The 26,978-nt window shown below is 46.1% G+C and overlaps 1 protein-coding gene across 2 annotated transcripts in view; it reads left to right on the top strand.

Annotated features, from left to right (window-relative positions):
- LOC119974657 (NADPH--cytochrome P450 reductase-like) overlaps nucleotides 1-26,978 on the top strand; it is a 111,877-nt gene that overhangs the window by 41,518 nt on the left and 43,381 nt on the right. Inside the window, exons 1-4 of one of the 2 annotated variants that reach the window (XM_038813732.1) lie at nucleotides 9,069-9,465; nucleotides 15,936-15,984; nucleotides 17,236-17,364; nucleotides 24,426-24,575. In XM_038813732.1, the coding sequence (XP_038669660.1) occupies nucleotides 9,419-9,465; nucleotides 15,936-15,984; nucleotides 17,236-17,364; nucleotides 24,426-24,575 (375 nt within the window). In that variant the 5' untranslated portion in view covers nucleotides 9,069-9,418. Of the gene's footprint in view, nucleotides 1-9,068; nucleotides 9,466-15,935; nucleotides 15,985-17,235; nucleotides 17,365-24,425; nucleotides 24,576-26,978 lie in introns of those variants that run through there. The other variant, XM_038813731.1, reaches the window with a different exon arrangement.

The raw sequence follows: 26,978 nt of genomic DNA on the forward strand, positions 1-26,978 counted from the left end.
ACCAAAATGGTACGTTATACGCCCAAATGTAACTTTACTATTTGCTTCATTCAGCAATATTTTCTTTCAGTCATGAGATCATTTTCGCACTTGCCTTGCCAAGTGTAGCGCTATTTTGTTTCTGGTGGCAGTGAGTGTGTTAAATTGAGTGATAATAAATCACGCGCCCTAACTCCAGTGAAGCAGATTATGATTTAAAATCTGAATGCGCTGTACAGGGTTTCTGTTATTGAAATATTGGTCTGCCTTGTATCAAAATCCATAACTGGACAAAGAGCGATCCAAGTTCATGAGCGAGTCAAAGGTTCACGCTTGATGCATTGGGTGTTTGAGATACTGAAGACATTTTAAACCTTGGAGACCAAAGTTACCAATTGATCCCACCTTCAGAAGGCTGAGTGTTGTCGAATGACTGGAGAGAATTGGGGAAACTTTTTTTTAAAGAAATAGACTTCTCAATGGTAAGTAAGGTAGTAAATGGTACAGAAAAGCTATGACAGTATTGAAATGGACTTCAGGTAAGAAAGCTGAGACAAACTTTGGCAAATAGAGACTGGTGTTTGCTGTGATGGGAAGAGAAGAACAATATGTTCTCAATAGATAAGCTAAGCTGGGCCAAGTGCCTATCTTCATTCTATTTGATTTGCTCTTGATTTTCACCGTGACTCTGTTTTTTTGGAGTATTTTTTTTCTGGCTGGGAGTTTGGTGATAGATGGATTATTTTTTGATAAAAATGCAAGCAATAAAAGTTGTTGTCAGTGCAAGCTACTTAGAAATAAAATGAGTCAATTGAAGATGCACCCAGTTAGTTGTAGAAATCCATTGTTAGCAAAGAAAACAAGAGGGTCTTTTTTTTTAGCAAATGAAAAGCAGCGCAGGAATTAAGTTTGATTGAGGTAATTCATCTTCTCCTCCATCTCTTTCCTTTCCCGCTTCACCCCACCAGTGAATTTTGAGCTGCTCAAGGTGCTGCATTTCTAATTACAAACATGTCCTTTTCAGTTTTCAATAAAATAATAATCTTTATTAGTGTCACAAGTAGGCTTACATTAACGCTGCAATGAAGTTACTGTGAAAATCCCCTAGTCGCCATACTCCGGCGCCTGTTCAGATATACACTGAGGGAGAATTCAGAATGTCCAATTCACTTAACAAGCCTGTCTTCTGGGTCTCGTGGGAAGAAACTGGAGCACCTGGAGAAAACCTACACAGACACGGGGAGAACATACAGACTTCGCACTATAGGCCAGTTTGTCATCTATCTGGCAGAGAAAAAAACAGCAAGGAGAATACGAAAAGCGATAAGGCAGAGAATCAAGGGTCTGTATCAGATAATGACACTTTTAAAAAAAAAAATAATAGGAACAGGAACAGGACAAGGAACAATAAAAGGACTATCCATAAGGCTTTGTAACTGAATGCTCCGAGCATTTGAAATACAATGGATGAATTAGTTGTGCAGATAGATGTAAAGGGGTATGATATAGTTGGGATTACGGAGACATAGCTCTAAGGTGGCCAAGGATGGGAACCAAACATTGAGGACTATTCAGTTTTTAGGAAAGACGGACAGGAAAAGGTGGTGGAGCTGCTTTGTTTTTTTTTAAATAATATTTATTGGAATTTTTTGAAAAATATATATCAACAAAACAATAATGGTAATAAACACCCCCCGGCACCCGTAACAACGCATATAACAAAGGCCCCCCCCCAACCCCAATAAACAACAAAATAATTTAACAATAAGCAAATTAACTTAAACACTATCCCCCTAAACCCCCCCCCCCCCCCCCCCCCCCCCCCCCCCCCCCCCCCCCCGGTTGCTGCTGCTGACCTAGTACCTTATCGTTGAGCCAGAAAGTCGAGGAAAGGCTGCCACCTCCTAAAGAACCCTTGTGCCAACCCCCGCAGGGCGAATTTGACCCTCTCCAGCTGAATGAATCCCACCATGTCATTAATCCAGGTCTCCACGCTCGGAGGTCTCGCATCTTTCCACTGCAGCAAGATCCTCCGCCGGGCTACTAGGGACGCAAAGGCCAAAGGGGGAGCTCAAACTTCTCCTCCAGTTCACCAAGGCTCGCGAACCTCCCGTCAATAAACCGGTCTCCCAACTTCCTAACGCCCGCCCTGTGCCACCCCAGGAACCCACCATCCATGTTCCCTGGGACAAACCGGTGGTTCCCCCGCAGCGGGGCCTCCACTGAGCCCCCCCCCCCCCACCCCCGTGTCGCCTCCACTGCCCCCAAATTTTGAGGGTAGCTGCCACCACCGGGCTCGTAGTGTACCTCGTTGGAGGGAGCGGCAACGGAGCCGTTACCAGTGCCTTCAGGCTCGTGCCTCCACAGGACGCCATCTCCATCCGTTTCCATGCTGCCCCCTCCCCATCCATTACCCACTTACGTACCATCGAGACGTTAGCTGCCCAATAGTACCCAGAGAGGTTGGGCAGCGCCAGCCCCCCTCTATCCCTGCCCCGCTCCAAAAAGACCCTCCTTACCCTCGGAGTCCCGTGCGCCCAAACAAATCCCAGAATGCTGCTGTTCACCCTCTAAAAAAGACCCTTGGAACGAAAATGGGGAGGCACTGAAACAAAAACAAAAACTTCGGGAGCACCGTCATTTTAACGGACTGTACTCTACCTGCCAACGACAACGGCAGTATGTCCCACCTTTTAAATTCCTCCTCCATCTGCTCCACCAATCTAGTAAAATTGAACTTGTGCAGAGTCCCCCAGCTCCTAGCCACCTGAACCCCCAGGTACCTAAAACTCCTCACTGCCCTCTTTAGCGGGAGCCTACCAATCCCCTCCTCCTGATCTCCCAGGTGTACGACAAACAGCTCACTCTTGCCCAGGTTCAATTTATATCCCAAGAAACTCCCGAACTCAGCAAGAATCTCCATCACCTCCGGCATTCCCCCCACCGGGTCTGCTACATACAACAGCCAAGTCGTCCGCATACAGCGACACTCGGTGCTCCTCCCCACCACGCACCAAACCCCTTCACCTCCTCGACTCCCTGAGAGCCATGGCAAGAGGCTCAATTACCAGCGCAAAAAGCAAGGGGGACAGGGGGCACCCCTGCCTCATCCCACGGTGGAGCCTGAAGTACTCGGACCTCCTCCCATTTGTCGCTACACTCGCCATCGGGGCCTCGTACAGCAACCTCACCCATTTAATAAACCCCACCCCAAACCTGAACCTCTCCAACACCTCCCACAAGTACCCCCACTCAACCCTGTCAAAGGCCTTCTCCGCATCCAATGCCACCACAATCTCCGCCTCTCCTTCTGCTGCCGGCATCATTATCACATTTATCAGCTTTCGCACGTTAGTGTTCAGCTGCCTCCCCTTCACAAAACCCGTCTGATCTTCATGTACCACCCCGGCACCCAGTCCTCTATTCTAGTGGCCAAGATCTTCGCCAGCAACCTGGCGTCTACATTCAGCAGTGAAATCGGCCTGTATGATCCGCACTGCAAGGGGTCCTTATCACGCTTCAGGATCAGGGAGATTAGCGCCCGAGACATCGTCGGGGGCAGAACACCCCCCTCCCATGCCTCATTGAAGGTTCTAACCAATAGGGGGCCCAGCAGGTCCGCATATTTCTTATAAAATTCAACCGGGAACCCATCCGGTCCCGGCGCCTTCCCCAACTGCATGTGGCCAATCCCTCTGACCAGCTCCTCCAACTCGATCGGCGCCCCCAGTCCCTCCACCTGCTCCTCCTGCATCCTTGGAAATCGGAGCCTGTCCAAAAAACTCTCCATTCCCCCTCCCGCCGGCGGCTCCGACCGGTACAGTTCCCTATAAAAGTCCCTAAAGACCTCTTGACCTCTGCCCCCGCCGCACCACATTCCCATCTCTATCCTTCACTCCACCAATCTCCCTAGCCGCGTCCCGCTTACGAAGCTGATGCGCCAGCATCCTGCTCGCCTTCGCTCCATACTCATAGACCGCTCCCTGCGCCTTCCTCCACTGTGTCTCCGCCTTTCTGGTCGTCAATAAATCAAACTTGGCCTGCAAGCTACGCCGCTCCCCCAGCAATCCCTCCTCCGGGGCCTCCGCGTACCTCCTATCCACACTCAACAGCTCCTCCACCAGTCTCTCCCTCTCCCTCCTCTCCCCCCTCTCCCTATGGGCTCGGATGGAGATCAGCTCCCCCCTAAACACTGCCTTCAGAGCCTCCCACACCATCCCCATCTGGACCTCCCCAGTATCATTGACCTTGAGATACCTCTCGATACATCCCCGAACCCTCCTACACACCTCCTCATCAGCCAACAACCCCACGTCCAGACGCCAAAGCGGGCGCTGGTCCCGCACCTCCCCCATCTCCAGATCCACCCAATGCGGAGCATGGTCCGAAATCGCAATAGCCGAATACTCGGCCTCCTCCACCTTCGGGACCAGTCCCCTACTCAAAACAAAGAAATCAATGCGGGAATAATCCCTGTGCACATGGGAGAAAAAAAGAGTACTCCCGAGCTCTCGGCCTCCCGAACCTCCAGGGATCCACTCCTCCCATCTAGTCCATAAACCCCCTCAACACCTTGGTCGCCGCCGGCCTCCTGCCTGTCCTTGAACTAGAACGCTCCAGTAGGGGATCCAGCACCGTATTGAAGTCCCCCCCCCCCCCCCCCCCCCCCCCCCCATGATAAAACCCCCCACCTCCAGTCCAGGAATGCGGCCCAACATACGCCTCATGAAACCAGCATCATCCCAATTTGGGGCGTACACATTAACCAACATCACCCTCCCCCTCCCCCTGCAGCTTACCGCTCACCATCACATATCTGCCGCCACTATCAGCCACAACCCCAGATGCCTCAAACGCCACCCTCTTCCCCACCAGGATCGCCACCCCCCCGGTTCTTCGAGTCGAGCCCTGAGTGGAAAACCTACCCCACCCACCCCTTCCTCAGACGGACCTGGTCCGCCACCTTCAGGTGGGTCTCCTGGAGCATGGCCACGTCCGCCTTCAGCCCCTTCAGATGCGAAAACACCCGGGCCCGCTTAACCGGCCCATTCAACCCCCTCACGTTCCACGTAATCAGCTGGAACAGGGGGCACCCCGCCCCTCTCCCCGTCGACTAGTCATAGCCCATCGACTGCTCGCCCCTGGCCAGCACCCATTCGGCCCGTTTCCCACGGCGATAGAACCTCACCCCGACCCGCACCAACTCCTCCCTGGCCAATCCAGCAGCAACCCGGTATCTGCCCCCCCCCAGGCTAGCCTCCTAGCCGCAACTCTCCCTCCACTGTACTCCCGTGAGCCAGCTGACTTCTGCTGACCCCGCAGCTCCCGCTCTAACTCCGACCCCTCCCGATATGAGGTTCCCCCTCCTCCCCTGCATCAGCTCCTTGGCACCGCTTCAGCGCGGGAAACCCGGTCTAATAACCACGCCCCTCGCCACCAGCTCCACCCCCTCGTCCCGCAGCGCGGGAAACCAGAGAGAAGCCCGTGCTTTCACACTGCCCCACCCCACCAACGCAGCTCCCAAACAGCAGTCCCAACCCAACCACCAACTCCGTACAAACAAAGACACAGATCAACCACAAACCCCAGTTCCCACCTTAGAACACAAAACCATAACCCACATCGTCCGAAAGCGAGAGAAAAACAGAAACAAACAGAATAACCCGCTACAGCATAAACAATCGTCCAGAAATAGAGAAACTCCCACAGCCCCCAAGTGGGCTCTTTTAAGGACCCCAAACGGCGCTGATTCGACGATTCCCGGTGGATAAAGGGGTCTGGAGCAAAACCCCCTGGGATTTATGGTGCGGACTCGAAGTGGGACTCGAAGGCCCACGCTTCCTCCGGGGACTCAAAGTAGTGATGCCGGTCCTTGCAGGTGACCCACAGGCGCGCAGGCGGCAACATGCCGAACTTCACCTGCTTTCCATGGAGCACCGCTTTCGTCCGGTTAAACCCGGCTCTCCGCTTGGCCACCTCCGCACTCCAGTCCTGATAGACACGCACTACCGAATTCTCCCACTTACTACTCCTCACCTTCTTGGCCCATCGGAGAACACACTCCCGGTCACTGAACCGATGGAACCGCACCAGCACCGCCCGCGAGGGTTCATTCGCCTTAGGCCGCCTGGCCAGTACTCTGTGGGCCCCCTCCAGCTCCAGGGGCAGATGGAAGGATCCTGCCCCCACCAACGAGTTCAACATCACGGCCACATAGGCCGGCAGGTCCGACCCCTCCAGCCCCTCCTCGAGGCCCAGAATCCGCAGGTTCTTACTTCGTGACCGAAGCTCCATCTCCTCGAACCGATCTTGCCACTTTTTATGAAGCGCCTCGTGTATCTCCACCTTCCCCACGAGGGCCGAAACCTCCTCCTCGCGCTCAGAGGCCTGCTGCTGCAACTCAAGTATCGCTGCACCCTGGGTTGTCTGGGTCTCCAGCAGCTTACTCGTCGTCACCTTCAGGGATTCCAGCAACTCCCCTTTCAGCTCCGTGAAATAGCGCAGAAGGGCCGCCTGCTGCTCCTCAGCCCACTGCCTCCACTCCTCAGGGGCTCCACCGGCCGCCATTTTGTCCACCTTCCTCCGCTTTTCCAGGGGAGCTGCTGCCGTTTTTCTCCTCGCCCCACTTCGAGTCCGCACCATAAATCCCAGGGGGTTTTGCTCCAGACCCCTTTATCCACCGGGAATCGTCGAATCAGCGCCGTTTGGGGCCCTTAAAAGAGCCCACAAGTCCTATTAAAGCAGGAGCTGCCGAACGTGCGGCTTAGCTCCGCATAGCCGCAACCGGAAGTCGTGGAGCTGCATTGTTGAGGAATGAAAATATTAGGACAATATTGAGGAAAGATATTAGTACGGGCGATGTGGAATCTGTATGGGTTGAGTTAAGAAACACCACTGGGCATAAGACATTTGTATGAGTGGCCAAACTGCAGTGGTAATGTTGGGATTAGCATTAGAAAGGCAATCAGAGATGCATGTGATAAAGGAGCGTCTGTGATTATGGGTGACTTTAATCAGCATGTAGATTGGGCGAGTCAAATTAGTCACAGTACAATAAGCGAGGAATTTCTGGACTGTATATGGGATCGTTTTCTGGACGAATACGTTGAGGAACCAAACAGGCCATCTTGGACTGGGTATTGTGCAATGAGAAATGATTAGTTGGCAATCTAGTCGTGAGAGAGCCCTTGGGGTTGAGTGACCATAATATGAGAGAGTGGATAATGAGGTAGTTGATTCTGAGAATAGGGTCCTGAATCTTAATAAAGGTAACTATCATGGTATGAGGTATGAGTTGGCTATGATAGACTCGGAAACATCAGTGAAAGGAAGGACAGTGGACAGGTAATGGCAAGTATTCAAGGAGCGAATAGGTGAACTCCAGAAGTTGTTTATTCCTATTTGGTGCTTTTAAAAAAAATTTAAGAGTACCCAATTAATTTTTTCCAATTAAGGGGCAATTTAGTGTGGCCAATCCACCTAACCTGCACATCTTTGGGATCTGGGGGTGAACTATTTGGCGCTTCTAAAGGGAATTAGAGATAGTATCAGATTCAAAGAGGAGGCATACAAATTAGCTAGAAAAAGCAATAGACTCGAGAATTGGGAACAGTTTAAAATTCAGCGAAGGTAGACCAAGGGATTGATTAAGAAGGGGAATACAATGTGAAAGTAAGCTAGCAGGGAACGTAAAAACTGACTGTAAAAGTTTCTGTAGGGATGTAAAAAGAAGATTGATTGAAAAGTAATGTAGGCCTCCTACAGTCAGAAACAGGGGAATTCATACCGGGGAACAAGGAAATGGCTGAGGACCATTTCAGTGAGAATAAAGTCAGGAAACACTGGAATACTCTTATTGAAGGGTATTGACCTGAAATGACCTCTTCCTCTCGCCTCAGATATTGCCAGAGCTGCTGAGTATTTGCAGCATTTTCTGCCTTTGTTTCAGATTTCCAGCATCCACAGCATTGTGCTGAAGAGGAGGTCCCGCACCTCTCTTCCCCCCCCCCCCCCCCAAAAACACTGGGTAGTGGAAATCTGGAATTATTTTCTGCTTAAAGGCTGTGGATTCTCAAAACGTTTAGGACTGAATGATAGATTGTTGTTGGGTGGTGATACCAAGGGATATGGAGCCACGCTGGGTAAATGGTGTTGAGGTAAAGATCTGACACGGTTTCAATTGAATCATTGAGCAGAGGTTTGAGTTTTGAATTGCTACTGCTGCTCCTATTTTCCTGGAGCCAGACTGTTGATATTAATCCATATCCTCTCCAAGCTGGTCGAGACTATCCAAATATATTTTCACACTGGATCTCCAAAGACTAGCTGGTTTACATTGCAACACACTGGTATGGATCTTGATGGTGAAAGACGTGTGTCTAATCCATTGAGCTGTCAGTCCACCAGACGATGTTGCTCATTGACACAATCGCCTCACGGCATTGCTGTGCCAGGATCCCTCTCTTCCCGAGCACGTCCTGGGACAAGGGAAATTACCTTGTGACGGAGGCAACTTGAACCTTTTGGTAAATGTAGAAGTTTAAGCTAAAGGCTCCGATGCAGTTTCTTGTTCAAATTCCTCCATTGCAGAGCTGCCCCGCCCACTCGGGATGAAAACAAGTCGCTTGCAATTTGCCTCCAGATTACCATGGATCTTTGTTTGCACAGTCTAGTTTAAAGTGAGCATGGTAGGAGGAGGGGAAAGCTGCTGTTCACATGCGATTGAATTGACCAGAATGTATGCACATCCTTTGAAAACATTTAGCTCAGCAAGGACCATTGTAAAATAAGTCCCAGCGAAACAATCCCCTTTTAAAATTTTTGCACATAGGTTAGCCGGGACGGTGGAGTGCTAAGCAGATTCAAGTGTGATGATTGTCACCTGACATTTTAGTTTTCTGTGATCGTCTGATGTGATGCATCATTCGTTGGGGCGGTGAAAAGAATGGGAGAGATGTCATGAGTGGGAATCTTTTATGATAGATTAGAGGTAACCATAGCAGCAGGCTTCCTCTGTTCAATTCTGAAACAGCTGCCTTTCAGCTCAGTTATTTTCCTCGGGAAGTCATTGGATGTGATGTGGCTGTTGCTACGGGAGACACAAGTGCAGAAGCAGGGCATATTGCAAAAAGATTTCTACATCGATGGACAGGGCTGCCAGCGACTAGAATTTAATTATTTGTTAATGCAGCCACTCGAGTGTCAGTGGATCTTGGCAGGCGTGCAGTAACTCTGCAAATATGGATCACAAATCAATTCGGCTGACATGAAGGATTCCACTGGGGAGTTGGAGGTTCCCACTGTTGTATTCAAGGATCTTGTTTCCGCCAGGATGAATGGTCTGTAACATCAGAATAGCGCAAAAGCTTGTCATATATACTGGGGAGTTCTGCCCAAACCGCAACTTGCGTGATTGGCTGAGAAACCTGTAACTGGAATTATGGGCTGCATATTCTCTGTTCGCCAGCAGGAAGCAGATCCAAGCAGGTTGGTGTTTTCTAATTCATGCTAAAGATAGCGCCGCTGTAATTATTTGCTGCTTTGTGTTGACTGTGCGCTAGTATAGTGAATGTTCAGATTGAGTTTTGTTTAATTCGTTCATGGAATGTGAGCATTGCATCCCATCCCTAATTCCATCTTGAAGTGAGTGTGAGTCGTCTTCGTGAGCTACTGCAGTCATTGATATGTAGGCACATCCACGGTGCTGCTAGGGAAGTGACTCCAGGCCTTTTGACTCAGCGACAGCGAAGGAATGGTTGATAGTTCCAAGTCAGGATGGTGTGTGGCTTGGAGGGGAACTTGGTGATGTTCCCATGTGCCTGTTGTCCTTTCCCTTCGAGATGGTAGAGGTTATGGGTTTGGAAGGTGTTGTTAGAGGAGGCTTAATGAGTTGTTATAGCGCACCTTGTATATGGTACGCACTGCTACAACTCTGCGTCAGTGATGGAGGGAGTGCATGTTTTAAGATGGTGGATGGGGTGCCAATCAAGGGGACTGCTTTGTTCTGGATGGTGTTGAGCTTCTTGATTGTTGTTTGAGCTGCACACATCTAGGTGATTAGGGAGTATTCCATCACTACCAGCTTGTGCCTTGTAGATGGTAAACAGGGAGTCGAGAAGTAGGTTACTTCCTACAGAATTCCCAGCGTCTGACCTGCCCTTGTAGTCGCAGTATTTATGTAAGTGGTCCAGTTAAGGTTCTGGTCAGTAGTAACCCCCTCAGGGTAGTGATGGTGGAGAATTCAGCGATGGTAATATTATTGAATGTCATGGGGAGATTGTTTAGATTCTGTCTTGTGGCAGTCAAGAACCATCTCCAACATGTGCGGCACGAATGTTGTGTGCCACTTAGCCCAAGCCCAAATGTTGTCCAGCTCTTGCTGTTCGTGGTCACTGACTGCTTCAATATCTGAGATGTACTTGCTTGGTGCACCTAACAAGGTAGTTTTGCCATCTGTCTCCAGACAGTGTGATGTTTGCCAACTTCCAACCAGAAGCTGCCCTTTGGGTTTGACCATGAAAGGTTTAGCACTCTGCTAGCAGTGGGATTTTCACATTGCAGTTGAACCTATAAGATTCCTATAAGATTTCAAAGTGTGAAGTTTCAGTTGCAAAATCTTAAACAGTGGCGCATGCGCAAAACAGAACTAATCATTGCAGAGAAAGTTGTGACATTTCTGAAGTGGGAGGATTGTTCTCGCTGGAGCTCAGAAGAATGCAAGCCTCGGAGTCTGCTTCCAGACTCAAACTGATACAGAAACTTGCGCTAGCTGAGGTGATCCCCCACCCTGGTCCCCTTGTCAGATCACCCTTTAAAGGGGACAAACGCCACAGAGACTAAACAGACGGTGGCAGGATCGGACAGTCAGCATGGACTTATGAAAGAGAATATATATATATTAATGACTTATCTGAAGGAACTAAATGTAGATCTCCAAATGTGCCGATGACACAAAGCTGGGTGGGGTATGAACTGTGCGGAAGATGCTCATTGTGATTTGAACAAGTTGAGTGAGTGGGCAAGTGCATAGCAGATGCAGTATAATCTGGATAAATGTGAGGTTATTCACTTTGGTAGCCAAACACAAAGGCAGGTTATTATCTAAATGGCTATTGGGCTGGGTTCTCCAGCCCCACCCGCCCACTGCAAGAACGCCACAGGCTAGCCGCATACATGTACAATGTAGAACTCCATTGACCTTGGGTGGGATTATCCGGTCACCAAGCAGATGGGGCCGAAGAATCCCGCCCATAGATTGAAAGAGGGGAATGTGCAACGAGATCTGGGTGTCCTTGTACACCAGTCGCTGAAAGTAAGCATGCAAGTACAGCAGACCGAAAAGAAGGGAAATGGTATGTTGGTCTTCATAGTGGTGAGGATCCCATTACAGGAGCTGCTATTGTGCACGGCCTTGCAGAGACCACACCTGGAATATCGTTCGCAGTTTTGGTCTCCTTATCTGAGGAAGGATGTTCTTGCAGCGAGGGATTGCAGCAAAGGTTTACCAGACTGACTCCTGGGGTGGCAGTACTGACTTGTGAAGAGTCGGTTAGGAGTATATTTACTGGAGTTTAGAAGAAATGAGGGGGAAATTTCATAAAAACCTATGAATTCTAACCAAGCAAATGCAGGAAGGATGTTCCCAATGGCGAAGGGAGTCCAGAACCAGGAGTCACAGTCTAAGGATACAGGATAAACCATTTAGGACTGAGATGAGGAGGAATTTTTTCACCGAGAGAGGGGTGAGTCTGTGGAATTAGTTACCACCGATAAAAGTTGAGGCAAAAACATTGTATACTTTTGGAGTTCAATATAGCTCTTGGGGCTAACAGGATCAAAGGATACGGATAGGTTACTGAGTTGGGTGATTATCCATGATCATAATGAATGGCGGAGGAGGCTCAGGGCTGAATGACCTACTCCTACTCCCATTTTGGATGTTTCAATGATCTGTCTTTATCAGCAGCAACAGTTTTAGCAGGGGAGGAATTGAATGCCAGTTTCTGTTGTCTGTAGATATATTGTCTTAGGAATGTTCCGTTACCATTGACACTTTGATGAAAGTCGAAATTGCATTTTACTAAGTCTTGCATGTCGCACATGCCTGTTGAACACTTGCCTGTTGTTTAATCTGGCTACATTTGCCTTATTACTTACACTTCTAATTTGGCCGAATCATGCTCTGTAACTCCCTCTAAGCTTGGTCCCAATAACCTCTTCGCCCCATATCAGCTAGACGCACACCTACCCCCCACTCCTAATTGGCTGCCTGGATTACATAGATAGTTTCCAATCTGCATTTCCGCTTTCTACAAGTATCTTCTTCACCTCTGCTCAAATTTAAGTCATCAACCGCTCTACTCACTTGGTATCTAAATTTTCTCCTCTTCTCCCTCTTCTTCCTGTCTGGTTGACTGCTCCATTGAGCCGTATGTCTGGCTCCAACATCAGGTTTCTGAACCCTTTTTTTTTCATTTTGAACAAACTTAAAGCCGTTCAACGGCTTTGGGTAAGGGGAAAGAGTAGGTAAGTGGATGGTGGAGTGTGACATCGCTCTTACACATGCCTGTGGCATAAGGGGAAGTTAGTTCAAGGTATTCACTAATGAGACTTTGCTCATCTGAACAAGATCATATACTGTGCCGCGATCAATTGGGAATAAACAGGGTTTTGTGTTATTATGCAGTCAGTTGATTACATTGCAACCTTTATAAACACAGTCCCCTGGTGTCAATAGTGCAATTCTCAGACTCGTACGAGAGTTTCAAAATAGCAACTAAAAATCACTCCTATTCAGCATTGTTCATGTGACTTTCATTAGCTTCTCAATATTAATCTTGTTGGAGTGATGTTTTTGCTTTTTGTAAATATAGTTTTTTGGCTCCAAAGTGACAGCTATTTTAAAAATCAGCACATAGTTAATACTCTAATGATTAAGTGATGAAATCATTAAGCTATATCGGCACACATTTTTAAAAAACCTGTTTGTCGGGTTTCAATAAGGCGGGATGTGATTTCTGCAATACCCTCACATAAACTGCTAAACATTTTCTACAGTTTTTCCCACTTTTTTCAATTCTGTGTTTAGAAACAACACTGTCTATGTCTTTTTGTGGTCATTGTAGTGAAGAATGTTTCCCTTTTCTGGGGCCCCTTGTGACACTTGCAGGCAGTGACTGAAAAGTAAAATGCTTTTGTTACTGGCTGTAAATGAGGCCATGCCATTAGCTAGCAAAGGCATATTTTAGTATTAATGTCAAATTGAACTTCATTTGCCAAATGTTCTGATTTTGGGCTCAACTCAGTACAGTGGGCAGCACAGTAGCATAGTGGTTAGCACAATTGTTTCACAGCTCCAGGTCCCAGGTTCGATTCCCAGCTTGGGTCACTGTCTGTGCGGAGTCTGCACGTTCTCCCCGTGTGTGTGTGGGTTTCCTCCGGGTGCTCCGATTTCCTCCCACAGTCCAAAGATGTGCAGGTTAGGTGGATTGGCCATGCTAAATTGCCCTTGGTGTCCAAAATTGCCCTTTGGGTGGGGTTGCTGGGTTATGGGGATAGGGTGGAGGTGTAGGCTTGGGTAGGGTGCTCTTTCCAAGAGCCGGTGAAGACTCGATGGGCCGAATGGCCTCCTTCTGCACTGTTAATTCTATTAGTGTTGCCTCATCCATATAAACTGGGCATGGGTGTTTGGGAATTGTTTGCTCAAGTAGGTTCCTTGGAGAGGCATGGTTGTTTTAATTGGCCATTTTCTGTGGCCTTGTGTAGTTACATTTTACTCCCATATGTTGGTTGGATTTGCTGTGTTGCCTACCGTTTTCCTAGGTTTTTCTTTCCTGTCTGTCCTCTGCTAACCTCACTGAGAAACCTCCGAAAAGCAAAGGATTATGCTCATTTAAAAAAACTGGGTCATGACTGCCAAACCCATTTCACAATTCCACTACAATCAGCAGTCTTTCAACCCATCGCTCTGTATTGGTTTCAACTCCAGGCCATTGAGAAAATACTTAAGAGCAGTACACTTGAAGCACCGGTAGTTAGTGGGTGCTAACTTTGAAATGAGGCAGTAGGATGAGTTTTGCTTACATAAGGCCAAATGGCTTACTTCTGAGGTAATAACCTTTGTGTTATGAATTTTACATATTATTGAAGAAACATATTGGCACAAGGCAAGATTTCTGGTGCATGTGACGCTTCCTATAGTGCATATGTACGAGTGAACTAGATCACCATAACGGTTGATCACAAAGTCACTGAGTGGAAAATCATGACTCACGAATTTGATTGAGTTTTTGTGAAGGGGTAACCAAGAAGGTAGATGAGAGCAGTACAGTCGACGTTGTCTACATGGACTTTAGCAAGACCTTTGACAAGGCACCGTATGGTAGGTTGTTGCATAAGGTTAAATCTCACGGGATCCAGGATGAGGTAGCCAATTGGATACAAAATTGGCTTGACAACAGAAGACAAAGGGTGGTTATAGAGGGTAGGTTTTCAAACTGAAGACCTGTGACCAGCAGTGTGCCTCAGGGATCAGAGCTGGGTCCACTGTGATTTGTTATATTAATGATTTGGATGAGAATTTAGGAGGCATGGTTAGTAAATTTGCAAGATTGGTGGCATAGTGGATAGTGAAGAAGGTTATACAAGATTGCAACAGGGACTTGACCAATTGGACCAGTGGGCCAATGAATGGCAGATGCAGTTTTATTTAGATAAATGTGAGGTGATGCATTTTGGTAGATCGAATTGGGGCAGGACCTACTCAGTTAATGGTAGGGTGTTGGGGAGAGTTATAGAGCAAAGAGGTCTAGGTTCATAGTTCCTTGAAAGTGGAGTCACAGGTGGTGAAGAAGTCATTCGACATGCTTGTTTTCATTGGTCAGAACATTGAATACAGGAGTTGGGATGTTTTGTTGAAGTTGTACAAGACGTTAGTAAGGCCGCACTTGGAATACTGTGTACAGTTCTGGTCACCCTATTATAGAAAGGATACTATTAAACTAGAAAGAGTACAGAAAAGATTTACTGGGAGGCTACCTGAACTTGGTGTGAGTTATAAGGAGAGGCTGGATAGACTGGGACCTTTTTCCCTGGAGTGGAGGAGGCTGAGGGATGGTCTCTTAGAGTTCTATAAAATAATGAGGGGTATAGATAAGGTAGATAGTCAACATATTTTCCCAAAGGTAGGGAGTCTAAAACTAGAGGGCATAGGTTTACGGTGAGAGGGGTGAGATACAAAAGTGTCCAGATGGGCAATTCTTTTCACACAGGGGGTGGTGAGTGTCTGGAACGAGCTGACAAAGGCAGTAGTAGAGGCGGGTGTAATTTTGTCTTTTAAAAAGCATTCAGACAGTTATATGGGTTAGGGCAGCACGGTAGCATTGTGGATAGCACAATCGCTTCACAGCTCCAGGGTCCCAGGTTCGATTCCGACTTGGGTCACTGCCTGTGTGGAGTCTGCACATCCTCCCCGTGTGTGCGTGGGTTTCTTCCGGGTGCTCCGGTTTCCTCCTCGCAGTCACAAAGATGTGCAGGTTAGGTGGATTGGCCATGATAAATTGCCCTTAGTGTCCAAAATTTCCCTTAGTGTTGGGTGGGGTTACTGGGTTATGGGGATAGGGTGGAGGTGTTGACCTTGGGTAGGGTGCTCTTTCCAAGAGCCGGTGCAGACTCGATGGGCCGAATGGCCTCCTTCTGCACTGTTGATTCTATGATGAATACAGAGGGATATGGAACAAATGCAGGCAATTGGGACTGGCATAATGGTTTAAAAACTGGGCGGCATCGACAAGTTGGGCCAAAGGGCTTGTTCCCAAGCTGAAACCTCTATGACCTCTAATCACTGAGCTGTTTTATGATGCGCAGCAGCATGACATTTATGGACCAGATGCTGCAGAACAGCGCTAAAGAAATCTCCATTATCTTGTCTGAGTAATCGGTTTATTTTGTGTTTACAGGGTACAAACAATACGGGAAACCAGTTTCATTGAAAAAATGAAGAAAACAGTAAGTACATTGTACTTGGGATATTCTATGGCATGGGCATAACCAGTTGGTGATGAGAGAATCAGTTTCCTCCATTTTTTTTATCTTCCCCAGTTTCCTTTCATTAGCTTCAATGTGTCCTACTGTTGGGTTCAAATTTGGTTATGTTCTGGATATGCTCTCTATCTCTCTCTCTCTCTCTTCTCTCCCCCCCCCCCCCCCCCCCAAATAATTCCTGTGATACTTTGGATTGTCTTTCACTGCATCCCTTCTCAAGTTTACAAATGTGGAATCATGGGAACTTGCAGAACAGAAGGGGTGCAGTTTACAGTGTCTAAATTGGCCCTTTAAAGTCCATCATGCACAGTCCCCCTCCCCACTTTTTATCTGTAATCCCATAGGTATCTCATCCTCCAGCATCTGTCAAATTTCCTTTACTTTTAACAAAAGGTAATATCTGCTTCAAACTCCTTTTTTCCAGTCGAACCTTTCAGATCCTGACCACTTTGAATAGGGGGGAAAAAAACAATTCTCTCTTTTCCTCAAGATCTTTTGACTGATTTCGACCTCCAGCTATTAGTCCGTTCATGAGAGGAAGTATTTTTTATCGATCTACTCTTAAGAAAACATCTCGTCTTGAAAACCTCTATCGTGTCATCAATTAATCGTCTCTCTGCCAAGAACGGTCCTAACTTTTGCAATCTTTCCTCCGAACTGACGTCTCTCAGCATTGGTAATATACTGGTCAACCTCTTCCGTATCCTTTCTCTGACCTTTTACACCTTTCCTGAAGCGTGATTGCAACACTCCAGTTTAAGTATAAGCAGTGATTTATAAAGTTCTAGCAAGATCACATAGCGTCCCATATCAGTACTTCGAAAATGTATCATTTCAAATTCTCTATTTACATTGAATTCTACCCATGCTTCTACCCATTTTTGTCATCCAGAAGCTTATAAGTTTCCTTATCAAGTTTGATAACGTTTGGACTTGTTTTTTTTTCTCAAAAGTGAAAAGAGTACTGGACCCAGAGCTGACTCTGGGAGAACACCGCTGCAAATTACTGAAAACCATTGCTCTTTCCCCTTCATTCCATTTGATACTCCTTTTCTTCTTTCCATTCAATGTTCTCCATTTTCCTTAAGCCACTAAGACTTGGGAGTTAAGATTCCATATGCATCCTCCAGCCCCTTGTTGAAATGACTAACTATTAGTACATGAGTATCTTTATTCTGAAGTGTTGTTTTGTGCTTTTTATACTCCTCCTTCCAGGGAAAAAACATAGTTGTGTTTTACGGCTCTCAAACAGGAACAGCGGAAGAGTTTGCCAACCGGCTGTCAAAAGATGCTCAGCGGTATGGAATGCGAGGCATGGCTACCGATCCAGAGGAATATGATATGGTTGGTACCACATTTCGATGACCAGAAAGAATTCTTAGAGCTGAACCAAAATTGCTCATGGATATGTATGCCTAAATCATAAATGGGGATTTCTCATGGCATTGCTTAAATTTAGGGGACAATTCTCCGAGCCCCGCGCGGGGCCGGTGAATCAGAGCAACCGTGCCATGACGCCCCGACACCAGCCCGCGATTGTCCGAGGTGCAGAGAATCGGCGTCATTTGCGCCAGCGCGTTTGGTGCGGTGCGGGCCACTGGAATCAGCGGGGCCGCCAATTCTCCGGCCCGGATGGGCCGAGCGGCCGCTCCGACACAACAAGAGTCCCACCGGCGCCGTTCACCCCTGGGTCACTGCCAGCGGGAACTCTGTGGGAATGCTTGGGGGGCGGCCTGTGGGGGTGGGAGGGGGTCTCCCTCACTGGGGGAGGGGGGGGAGGCTCCGATGGTGTCTGGCCCGCGATCGGGGCCCACCTGATCGGGGTCTTTTACGTGGTGCCGGGTCTCGGATGCCGCGCCGAGGCCTCGCCCCCGCAAATCGCACCACGCCCCTGCCAGCCCCATGGAGGCCCCAGAATGGGGTCTGGGAACAGACGCCTGAGTAAAACACTCCGGTTTTTACTCCGGCGTCGGCACTTAGACTCCCGTTGGGAGAATCCCGCCCTTAATAAGTTCTGTTTCTCTTCCAACAATGGCTCTCGTTATCTCCTGTTCTCTCTGTTGTCCCATTGGGCAGACGCAGCATGGGTTCATAAAGGGCAGGTCATGCCTAACTAATTTAGTGGAATTTTTTGAGGACATTACCAGTGCAGTAGATAACGGGGAGCCGATGGATGTGGTATATCTGGATTTACAGAAAGCCTTTGACAAGGTGCCACACAAAAGGTTGCTGCATAAGATAAAGATGCATGGCATTAAGGGTAAAGTAGTAGCATGGATAGAGGATTGGTTAATTAATAGAAAGCAAAGAGTGGGGATTAATGGGTGTTTCTCTGGTTGGCAATCGGTAGGGACATCAATAGTGGTGTCCCTCAGGGATGCGTGTTGGGCCCACAATTGTTCACAATTTACATAGATTTTTTTTTTTATAAATGTTTTTTTATTGAGTTTTCATATTTTATATATGACAAATTACAAGTTATTAGAGAGAGAGAAAAAAAAGGAAAACACAAAAATTTTCAATTTACATAGATGATTTGGAGTTGGGGACCAAGGGCAATGTGTCCAAGTTTGCAGATGACACTAAGATGAGTGGTAAAGCGAAAAGTGCAGAGTATACTGGAAGTCTGCAGAGGGATTTGGATAGGTTAAGTGAATGGGCTAGGGTCTGGCAGATGGAATACAATGTTGACAAATGTGAGGTTATCCATTTTGGTAGGAATAACAGCAAACGGGATTATTATTTAAACGATAAAATATTAAAGCATGCCGCTGTGCGGAGAGACTTGGGTGTGCTAGTGCATGAGTCACAGAAGGTTGGTTTACAGGTGCAACAGGTGATTAAGAAGGCAAATGGAATTTTGTCCTTCATTGCTAGAGGGATGGAGTTTAAGACTAGGGAGGTTATGTTGCAATTGTATAAGGTGTTAGTGAGGCCACACCTGGAGTATTGTGTTCAGTTTTGGTCTCCTTACTTGAGAAAGGATGTACTGGCACTGGAGGGTGTGCAGAGGAGATTCACTAGGTTAATCCCAGAGCTGAAGGGGTTGGATTATGAGGAGAGGTTGAGTAGACTGGGACTGTACTCGTTAGAATTTAGAAGGATGAGGGGGGATCTTATAGAAACATTTTAAATGATGAAGGGGATAGATAGGATAGATGCGGGCAGGTTGTTTCCACTGGCGGGTGAAAGCAGAACTAGGGGGACATAGCCTCAAAATAAGGGGAAGTAGATTTAGGACTGAGTTTAGGAGGAATTTCTTCACCCAAAGGGTTGTGAATCTATGGAATTCCTTGCCCAGTGAAGCAGTTGAGGCTCCTTCATTACATGTTTTTAAGGCAAAGATAGATGTTTTTTGAAGAATAAAGGGATTAAGGGTTATGGTGTTCAGGCCGGAAAGTGGAGCTGAGTCCACAAAAGATCAGCCATGATCTCATTGAATGGCGGAGCAGGCTCGAGGGGCCAGATGGCCTACTCCTGCTCCTAGTTCTTATGTTCTTATGTTCTCTGCACCCTTTGTTCCATATTACTCTTGCGGCTCACTCTAGCCCAGTGTTTTTCAAACTATTTTTCCCAGGACCCACATTTGCCAACTGGCCAACCTTCGTGACCCACGCCGGCTGACCTTCGGGATCCACGTCACATTCGCTTTCCCAGTCTACCTTGAGTCAAGGCAGTGTTTAGGACATTAAGGTTTTCTTGCTCTAGGCAAGGACAACTATACAGTTTTCCTGTTCATAATCACTATGCAATAGCTCCTGGTTCATTGAATTTATGTCAGCATTGATTGAGGACAGGATCAGGCATGCACAGTGGTGATTGATGTTCTCCTGTCCATGAAAATTCACTGTCCAGGGCCACACATGAGATACTGGAGGTATTTAGCTTTAATGAGTCATTAATCCTTGGGGGAAGGACATTTTTGTATATGTTCATTGAATGGTCTATTTTCACTGGGTTTTCTTTGTCTTGGCCACCAAGTATTTAGATCATCTCTTGTAGGTAACAGCTGCTGATTCCCATGAAGCAGAGAAGCAGTCGCAGCTTCTTGCTGCGTATTTTCTCCATTGAGGATTTGACTGCCTGCCTTGCCTGATGCCTCCGACTCCACCGCAACAACCTCGGCTGCTCCCATCAACCCCCGCGCCCGTCAGGACCGCATTACTGTGAACCCGCATTATTTTATTCCATGGTTGCAAGTGAAGCATGTTTTTAAAAATAAAATAAAAAATGCTGAATTGCTGATGAAATCAAGTGGGTCCCCCGACTGGCCTTTGAATTTGATATTTGGTCCCAAAATCCTGTGGGGGTGTGGCGAGTGCTGTTGGGATGAAAGCGGATTTTAAACGCAGCATTCGTGTGGCAGCTATTGGAGCTTGTCGGGGTAGCTTGATGCAAGGGCACATGTACGGGAGTGTTGGCGTGTGCGAGAATACTTGTAACCTTCAGTGGTGTTACTCCTGAGCTTCAGATTGAGTTAAATTGTGAAATTCTTGCTCTTACAGGGGAGCAGCTTCTCCCTTTAAATAAAGGATTGTTACCGGCTGTGGGTGCCACACCCACCCGCGACCCACCTGTGGTTCACGACCCACACTTTGAAAAACCCTGCTCTAGCCCTTTCTCTGTCTTCCATTTCCCTCAGGAGAGCCAACATACAGGTCTACCCAAAAAAGGTTAATTATTCAGTAGATTTAATTAGTGTTGTTGAATACTGTCACTTATTAAATGGAATAAATTAGCATTAAAAGCACTTGGCAATTAGCTTCATTAACTTTTAAAGAAGAAAAAGATGTTGATGAAGTAGCAATTACGACTGTAACAATATTTAACACATGCCATAAATGACCAATTTCAAAATAAAATTCATTTGACAAACCCTGAGGTTTGATAGGCCGGCAGGGCAATAGGCCATTCCAGTAGCATAGATATATCCAAAATGTTTTTAATTAATTAATTGTTCCCACTCTATAATATAGCTTCTTTTTCTCGCAGTGTTGCGTTTAAAGAGTAAAGAGACTGCTTCCTTCCTGGGCTCCTATCAGCTGTTTCCAGTAGGTGACTAATTTACTTCATAAACCCCCATCCTCTGCAGCTCCGCTCAGCACTCCCGTGTGAACTCCGAACCGTGAAACCTGAAGCAATTAATCTGTTCTCCAATCCGTGAATTTACAGCTGCCACTTGCTGCGGCCCATTCTTCAAGTAATGTAGACTGATTCCCACTCTGTTTGATAGAGAAATTCACCTAAAGTCTTTAACCAGGTGGTTTCCTCCAGGTGACTTTCCTCCCCGTGCACGAAGGACATTTTGGGTTGGATTCTGCAGCTAACAATCAACTGCCTGGTGCTTTCTCCGGGTAGTCATAATGCATCAAGAGCCAAAATCATTCCGATGGGTTGTTCAGCCATGGGGACTTCACCTCTGAATTTGAACGTATCCAGCTGTGATCACTGCTACCAATCCAAGACATGTAAAATGTTCCACTACCACTGCATTAGCTGATATCCTCTCACTCAATACAGAATAGGAATGGAACACTGCAACCTTCTTGGTCTGTGTTCAAGGCATCTTCAGTGAACACATTTATTGATGTATAGAATTGCTATTTTTTTTGGTTCCCGTTTAAGGGCACAAAAAATAGAATCTAACCACTGTGCCACCATGCTGCCCTACCAAGGTTGTTATAATTGTAGTAAGACTTCTTTACTCTCCACATATTTCATCTGACTTGCTTTTGTCCACTGATTTAGCCTGCTTATATCCCCTCACAACCTTTTTGTATCCTCATCGCAGCTTACTTTCCCCACTTACCCTTGTATTGTCAGCACAATTGGATATTTGGCCCCCTCATTGTTATTGATATAGATTGTAAAGAGCTGAGGCTGAAGCACTGATCCTTCTGAAACAGTACAACCAGACAAATGACCTATGCTCGAGATATTAAGTTAATGTATGAATGTGATGAGAATGACCAGTGGTGCATGAAAACTTTGTCGAGTACACATATTGTAGCTCATGAAATAAAAGGGACAGTAGAAATGCAAATACAAATTTCAGTGAATAATAGGAAGCAGAGTGATGTTCCTATTTTGTTTGGTGGGGGGGGGGGGGTATTGGTACCCTTGCTTTTCCTAATATGATCTAAATCTTGGTGTGCAGAGAACAATAGCAAAGTTTGGGATGATACAAAACATGGGAGTATTGTAAACTGTGAAGAGGACAGTGTGGAACTTCAAAAGGACATAGACAAGTTGGTGGATGGGCACATGAGGTTCAAGGCAGAGAAATGCGAGGTGATGCATTTTGGTAGGAAAGGCATGGGAGAGGCGAAATAAAATAAGGGCCAAAATTCTAAACTGGGTGCAGGAGCAGGGGTACCTGGATGTATATGCACATAGATCAATGGAGGTAGCAGGACAGGGGGGGACAGGGCAGTTAATAAAGCATATGTTATCCTGGGCTTTATGAATACTGGCATAGAGTTACAAAAGTAAGGAGGTTATGCTAAACTTGTACAAGACACTATTTAGTCTTCAGCTGGAGTATTGTGTATCGTTATGGGCACCACTGAGTGTAGAAGAGGTTTACAAGAATGGTTCCAGGGATGAGAAATTTCAGTTATGAGGATAGATTGGAGAGGTTTGGACTGTTCTCCTTGGAGAGAAGAAGGCAAAGATTTGATATAAATGTTCAAAATCATGAGGGGGCTGGACAGAGTAGATGGGGAGAAACTGTTCCCGCTTGTATAAAAGGATCAAGAACAGGAGGGCATAGATTTTAAAGTGATTTGCAATAGAAGCAAATATGATGTGAAAAAAAATGTTTTCACACAACAAGCGGACTGGTCTGGAATGCATCGCCTGAAGTACGGTGAAGGCAGGTTCAAGGCATTCAAGAGGGCATTAGATTATTGTTTGTAATTAAGTAATGTGAAGGGTTATGAGGAAAAGGCAGGGGAATGGCACTCTCCCGTTTGGAGAGCTGTTGAAGACACAATGGGCCAAATAGCAACCTCCTGAACCGTAACAATTCTGTTTAAACCTACTTTGTACTGTGCAAAAGTCTTGTCATGGCTATCACGATATTACAGTCTCAAATGTGTATAGCACAGGTTGTACTCTGCAGTATATGATCCAAATAGAAAGCAGTGAGTGATGTCCCGTAACATTAGGTGTGAAAATGTACAAAGAACAAACGTCCACAATCGTTGCACCTGCATGTGGTAAAACTGGGGTTTTGTTGAAACGAGATAGTAACTAGTAAGACATACTGTCCACTGTGTCCCCAAAAAAGGAGTTCCTTGTACTTTTTGACCTTTCATGGTTAGCGACTGTCAGAAGCTGTATGACCCTGTTAGCACTGCTGCCTCACGGCGCTGAGGACCCAGGTTCGATCCCGGTCCCGGGCCACTCTTGTGTAGAGTATGCACATTCTCCCTGTGTCTGAATGGGTCTCACCCTCGCAACCCAAAACGATACGCAGGAAAGGTGGATTGGCCAGGCTAAATTGTCCTTTAATGGGGGGGGGGGGGGGGGGGGGGGGGGGGGATTGTGTACTCTAAATTGAGTTTTGTGACAGTTGTATGACCCTGACAGCAGATAGTAGGATTGAAACTAGTACATGACAGTTCCCAGTTGTGTGACAGGCAGAAATCTGTTAATGGACTGTTGGCAGCGTCATGTTAGTCATAGCTACTACATAATAGCAGTGTGAAATGGCTTGCTTAACCTGTTGTTCAAATGTTTTGAGATACTTTCCTTTCCAGGATAATTTGGGGTAGACTGCACTCTTCTGTTCTGAAGGTAGTGGTCACGCAAGTGGCATTTTCCAGTGGCACTGGCTGGATGCTGCCATCAGTCCAAAGAGATATTCTGCCGACCACACATTGGAATTCGTACACAATGCTGCTCAATTTCAGTGCCGCTGTGAGAATCAGCCGAGCTCGTAATGTGGCTCATTTAACCTTGTCAGAAGCGACATACATTCATATGCAGCAAGCAACCTGTCCTCTGCAAATAAAAGATATATGTTTAAGCCTTGCACGTTGTTCAATGGAAGCCTATAGTTCCCTGTTGCTTTCTCCATGGCAATGCACGAGACTTGCCAACCAATCACGTTCTCTTCTCATGAAATATTAATTGTTGCGGTGATTTGAAATTCTTGTGATTGTTATGATGAGTGCAAGACAAAAAACTTTGGTGAAATGTCTCTCTTTTCAACAATATCCCCAAACTGATATCTGATTGTCTTTTATTTATGTTACTTGGCTGCAATGCTTAACTATCTCGCAAAAGTAATCAATTTCTTGTTGAGCACTTCACAATGGCCTGAGGATGTGATGAGATACAGTTCCAATTATTGTATTTTACGTTTGACTGGAGCTCGGTGCAATTTTCTATTCTTTCAGTCCGAACTAAACCGACTTACAGAAATAGAAAACACACTGGCAATTTTCTGCATGGCTACATATGGAGAAGGTGATCCCACTGACAACGCGCAGGACTTCTATGACTGGATGCAAGAGACTGATCTAGATCTGACAGGTGTGAAATATGCAGTAAGTATTAAAGAAAATAAACAGGATTTCTGGATTTATATTGTCAGGTGGATGTACCTTTAAGAAATGGGTGTTTATCAAATTGCTGCATGATGCCAGTGTGTGGGTGGAGCTGGGCTCTGCTCTGCTTTTTACTTTTGTGCTGAAAGCTGGTTTTGGCTCTGTTTAGTTTTGCTTTGAGTTGGCAAGCTGCATATGAACAAAGCAGATGTGTGTATTGATCTTTCGACAAGCTAAAGAATGTCTTCAGCTCATTGATGATTTCAAATTAATACCTGTTTCTATAGAGAATTTAAACCTGTTGTCTTTATTTGAAAAGGGTTTAACTTATGGATGTTGTTAGGGAAGTTACTAAGGGTTACCTCTAGCGTACTGTACCATTCTGGGGGGGGGGGTATCAGGGCTGGTAGTTGATAAACTGTTTACTGTGTGTTTATAAAACGTTAACTGGATTCATAGAATAAACATTGTTTTTGTTTAAAAATACTTTTATTTCTCTGTTGCATCACACCTGTAAAGTGAGCCCTTGTGCTCCCCATAACCAAAATCTATTAAAAGTTGTGGGTCAGGTGAGCTCCATGATATACTTTTGGGGTTCTCTAAACCCTGGCCCATAACAAATTGGGGGCTCATGGGATAAAAGTCTATCTTTCGTGATTGGGTTGGCTTAGTGAACTTAAAGACAGTGAGGGGTGAGCATATTTGTGTTTGCTTTTCAGGTGTGGTATACCAGTTTAAGTAGGGAGTGTGTTGTGGACAATGGCTTTATCAGAGGCTCGGAGGTTTTAAGGGATGGAGAAGGTCACACACAGTACTTTACGAACAGAGACTAAAAAAAGGCTTTTAGATTTGCAAAAACATTGCAGTTACGGCACATGAAAAGAAGAGGTACTTTTACGGCGTTAGCTGAGCATTTAAAATTGGCGGAGATACAGTCTGACTCATTAGAAATGGCAAAAATTCAGTTACAGATTAAACAACAGGAACATGAAAAAGAATTAAAGCAGTTTAAATACGAAATGAGGAAAAAAGAAAGAATAGCAGAACAACAAAAAAAGAGAGGAAAGCGAAAGAGAGAGGAAAGGGAAAACGAGAGAGTTTGAATTTCAGAAAATGGCCATGAAACATGACAGTCAGTTAAAATTGGCGGAGGTAAAGGGAAACGTACAGTTTGAGGATAATGATGAGGATAAAGAGAAAGAGCGTCATAGTCAAAGGCTTGGTGGGGATCTATTTAAATATGTCCATGCATTGCCAAGGTTTGATGAGAAGGAGGTAGAAGCCTTTTTCATTTAATTTGAGAAGGTGGCTAAACAAATGAAATGGCCACAGGACATGTGGGTATTACTGATTCAAAGCTGGTAGGTAGGGCTAGTGAACTGTTTGCATCACGATCAGAGGAGATATCTGGAACGTATGAGGAGGTGAAAAAATCCATCTTGGGTGCATATGAACTAGTGCCTGATGCTTACAGACAAAGGTTGAGAAATTTAAGGAAAGAATTTGGTCAAACAAACATGGAGTTTGAAACGCTCAAAAGTAATTTTGTTCGGTGGATAAGGGCTTTGAAAATAGATCAAACATATTGTTAGATCTCGCGAGTCTTTGGGGCAGCATGGTGGCGAAGTGGTTAGCACTGCTGCCTCACAGCACGGAGGACCAGGGTTTGATCCCAGCCCTGGGTCACTGTCCATGTGGAGTTTGCACATTCTCCCCATGTCTGTGTGAGTCTCACCCCCCGCAGCCCAAAACGATGTGCAGGATAGGTGACATTGCCCTTTAATTGGAAAAAGAATTGGGTACTCCAAATTTATATTAAAAACAAGATCTCGCAAGGCCTGGTGAGCTGGGTAGACCCCAGAAGAGGGATCACCCAGCATCTTGAGGTCACTTTGCACTGCACTGCTTTTCTGGCATGACATGGTCCTGTAGGTCACATCCCGAATCTTTAAAATGTTCATTGCGAGTATAGAAAATAACTTGAAAAATAATGCATTATAAACCAACTTAATGTACATAGTAATGATTTGGTTTCCTGGGGTTTCTATAGTTCTAAGAAATAGACTTCATAAAAGCAGCTTGGAACACAATGGGATTTTCAGCCATGACATGTGGTGGATGTTGCATGTTCAGGGTTGGGGATGAGGAACAGAATCTGTTGTAAAGATTCATTGTTTTGAATAACTATCATCAAGAATTGCTGATTACCAGTTGCCAGAGTAATGGAAGGTGAACCAGGTGGACTTTGGTCTTTCTACTTGTAGTAATTCCTTTGTTCCAATCGTACTTTCCAAGATCAGGACTGATACCAGTAGAGTCCTAGGCGCCAGTATTTATGGAGAGGTGAGGCGGGTACAGAGGAATTCAGACAAAATCCAGATACATAAGAGCATACATGCAGGA

The sequence above is a fragment of the Scyliorhinus canicula genome, chromosome 12, assembly GCF_902713615.1.
Source record: "Scyliorhinus canicula chromosome 12, sScyCan1.1, whole genome shotgun sequence".
NCBI lineage: Eukaryota > Metazoa > Chordata > Chondrichthyes > Carcharhiniformes > Scyliorhinidae > Scyliorhinus > Scyliorhinus canicula.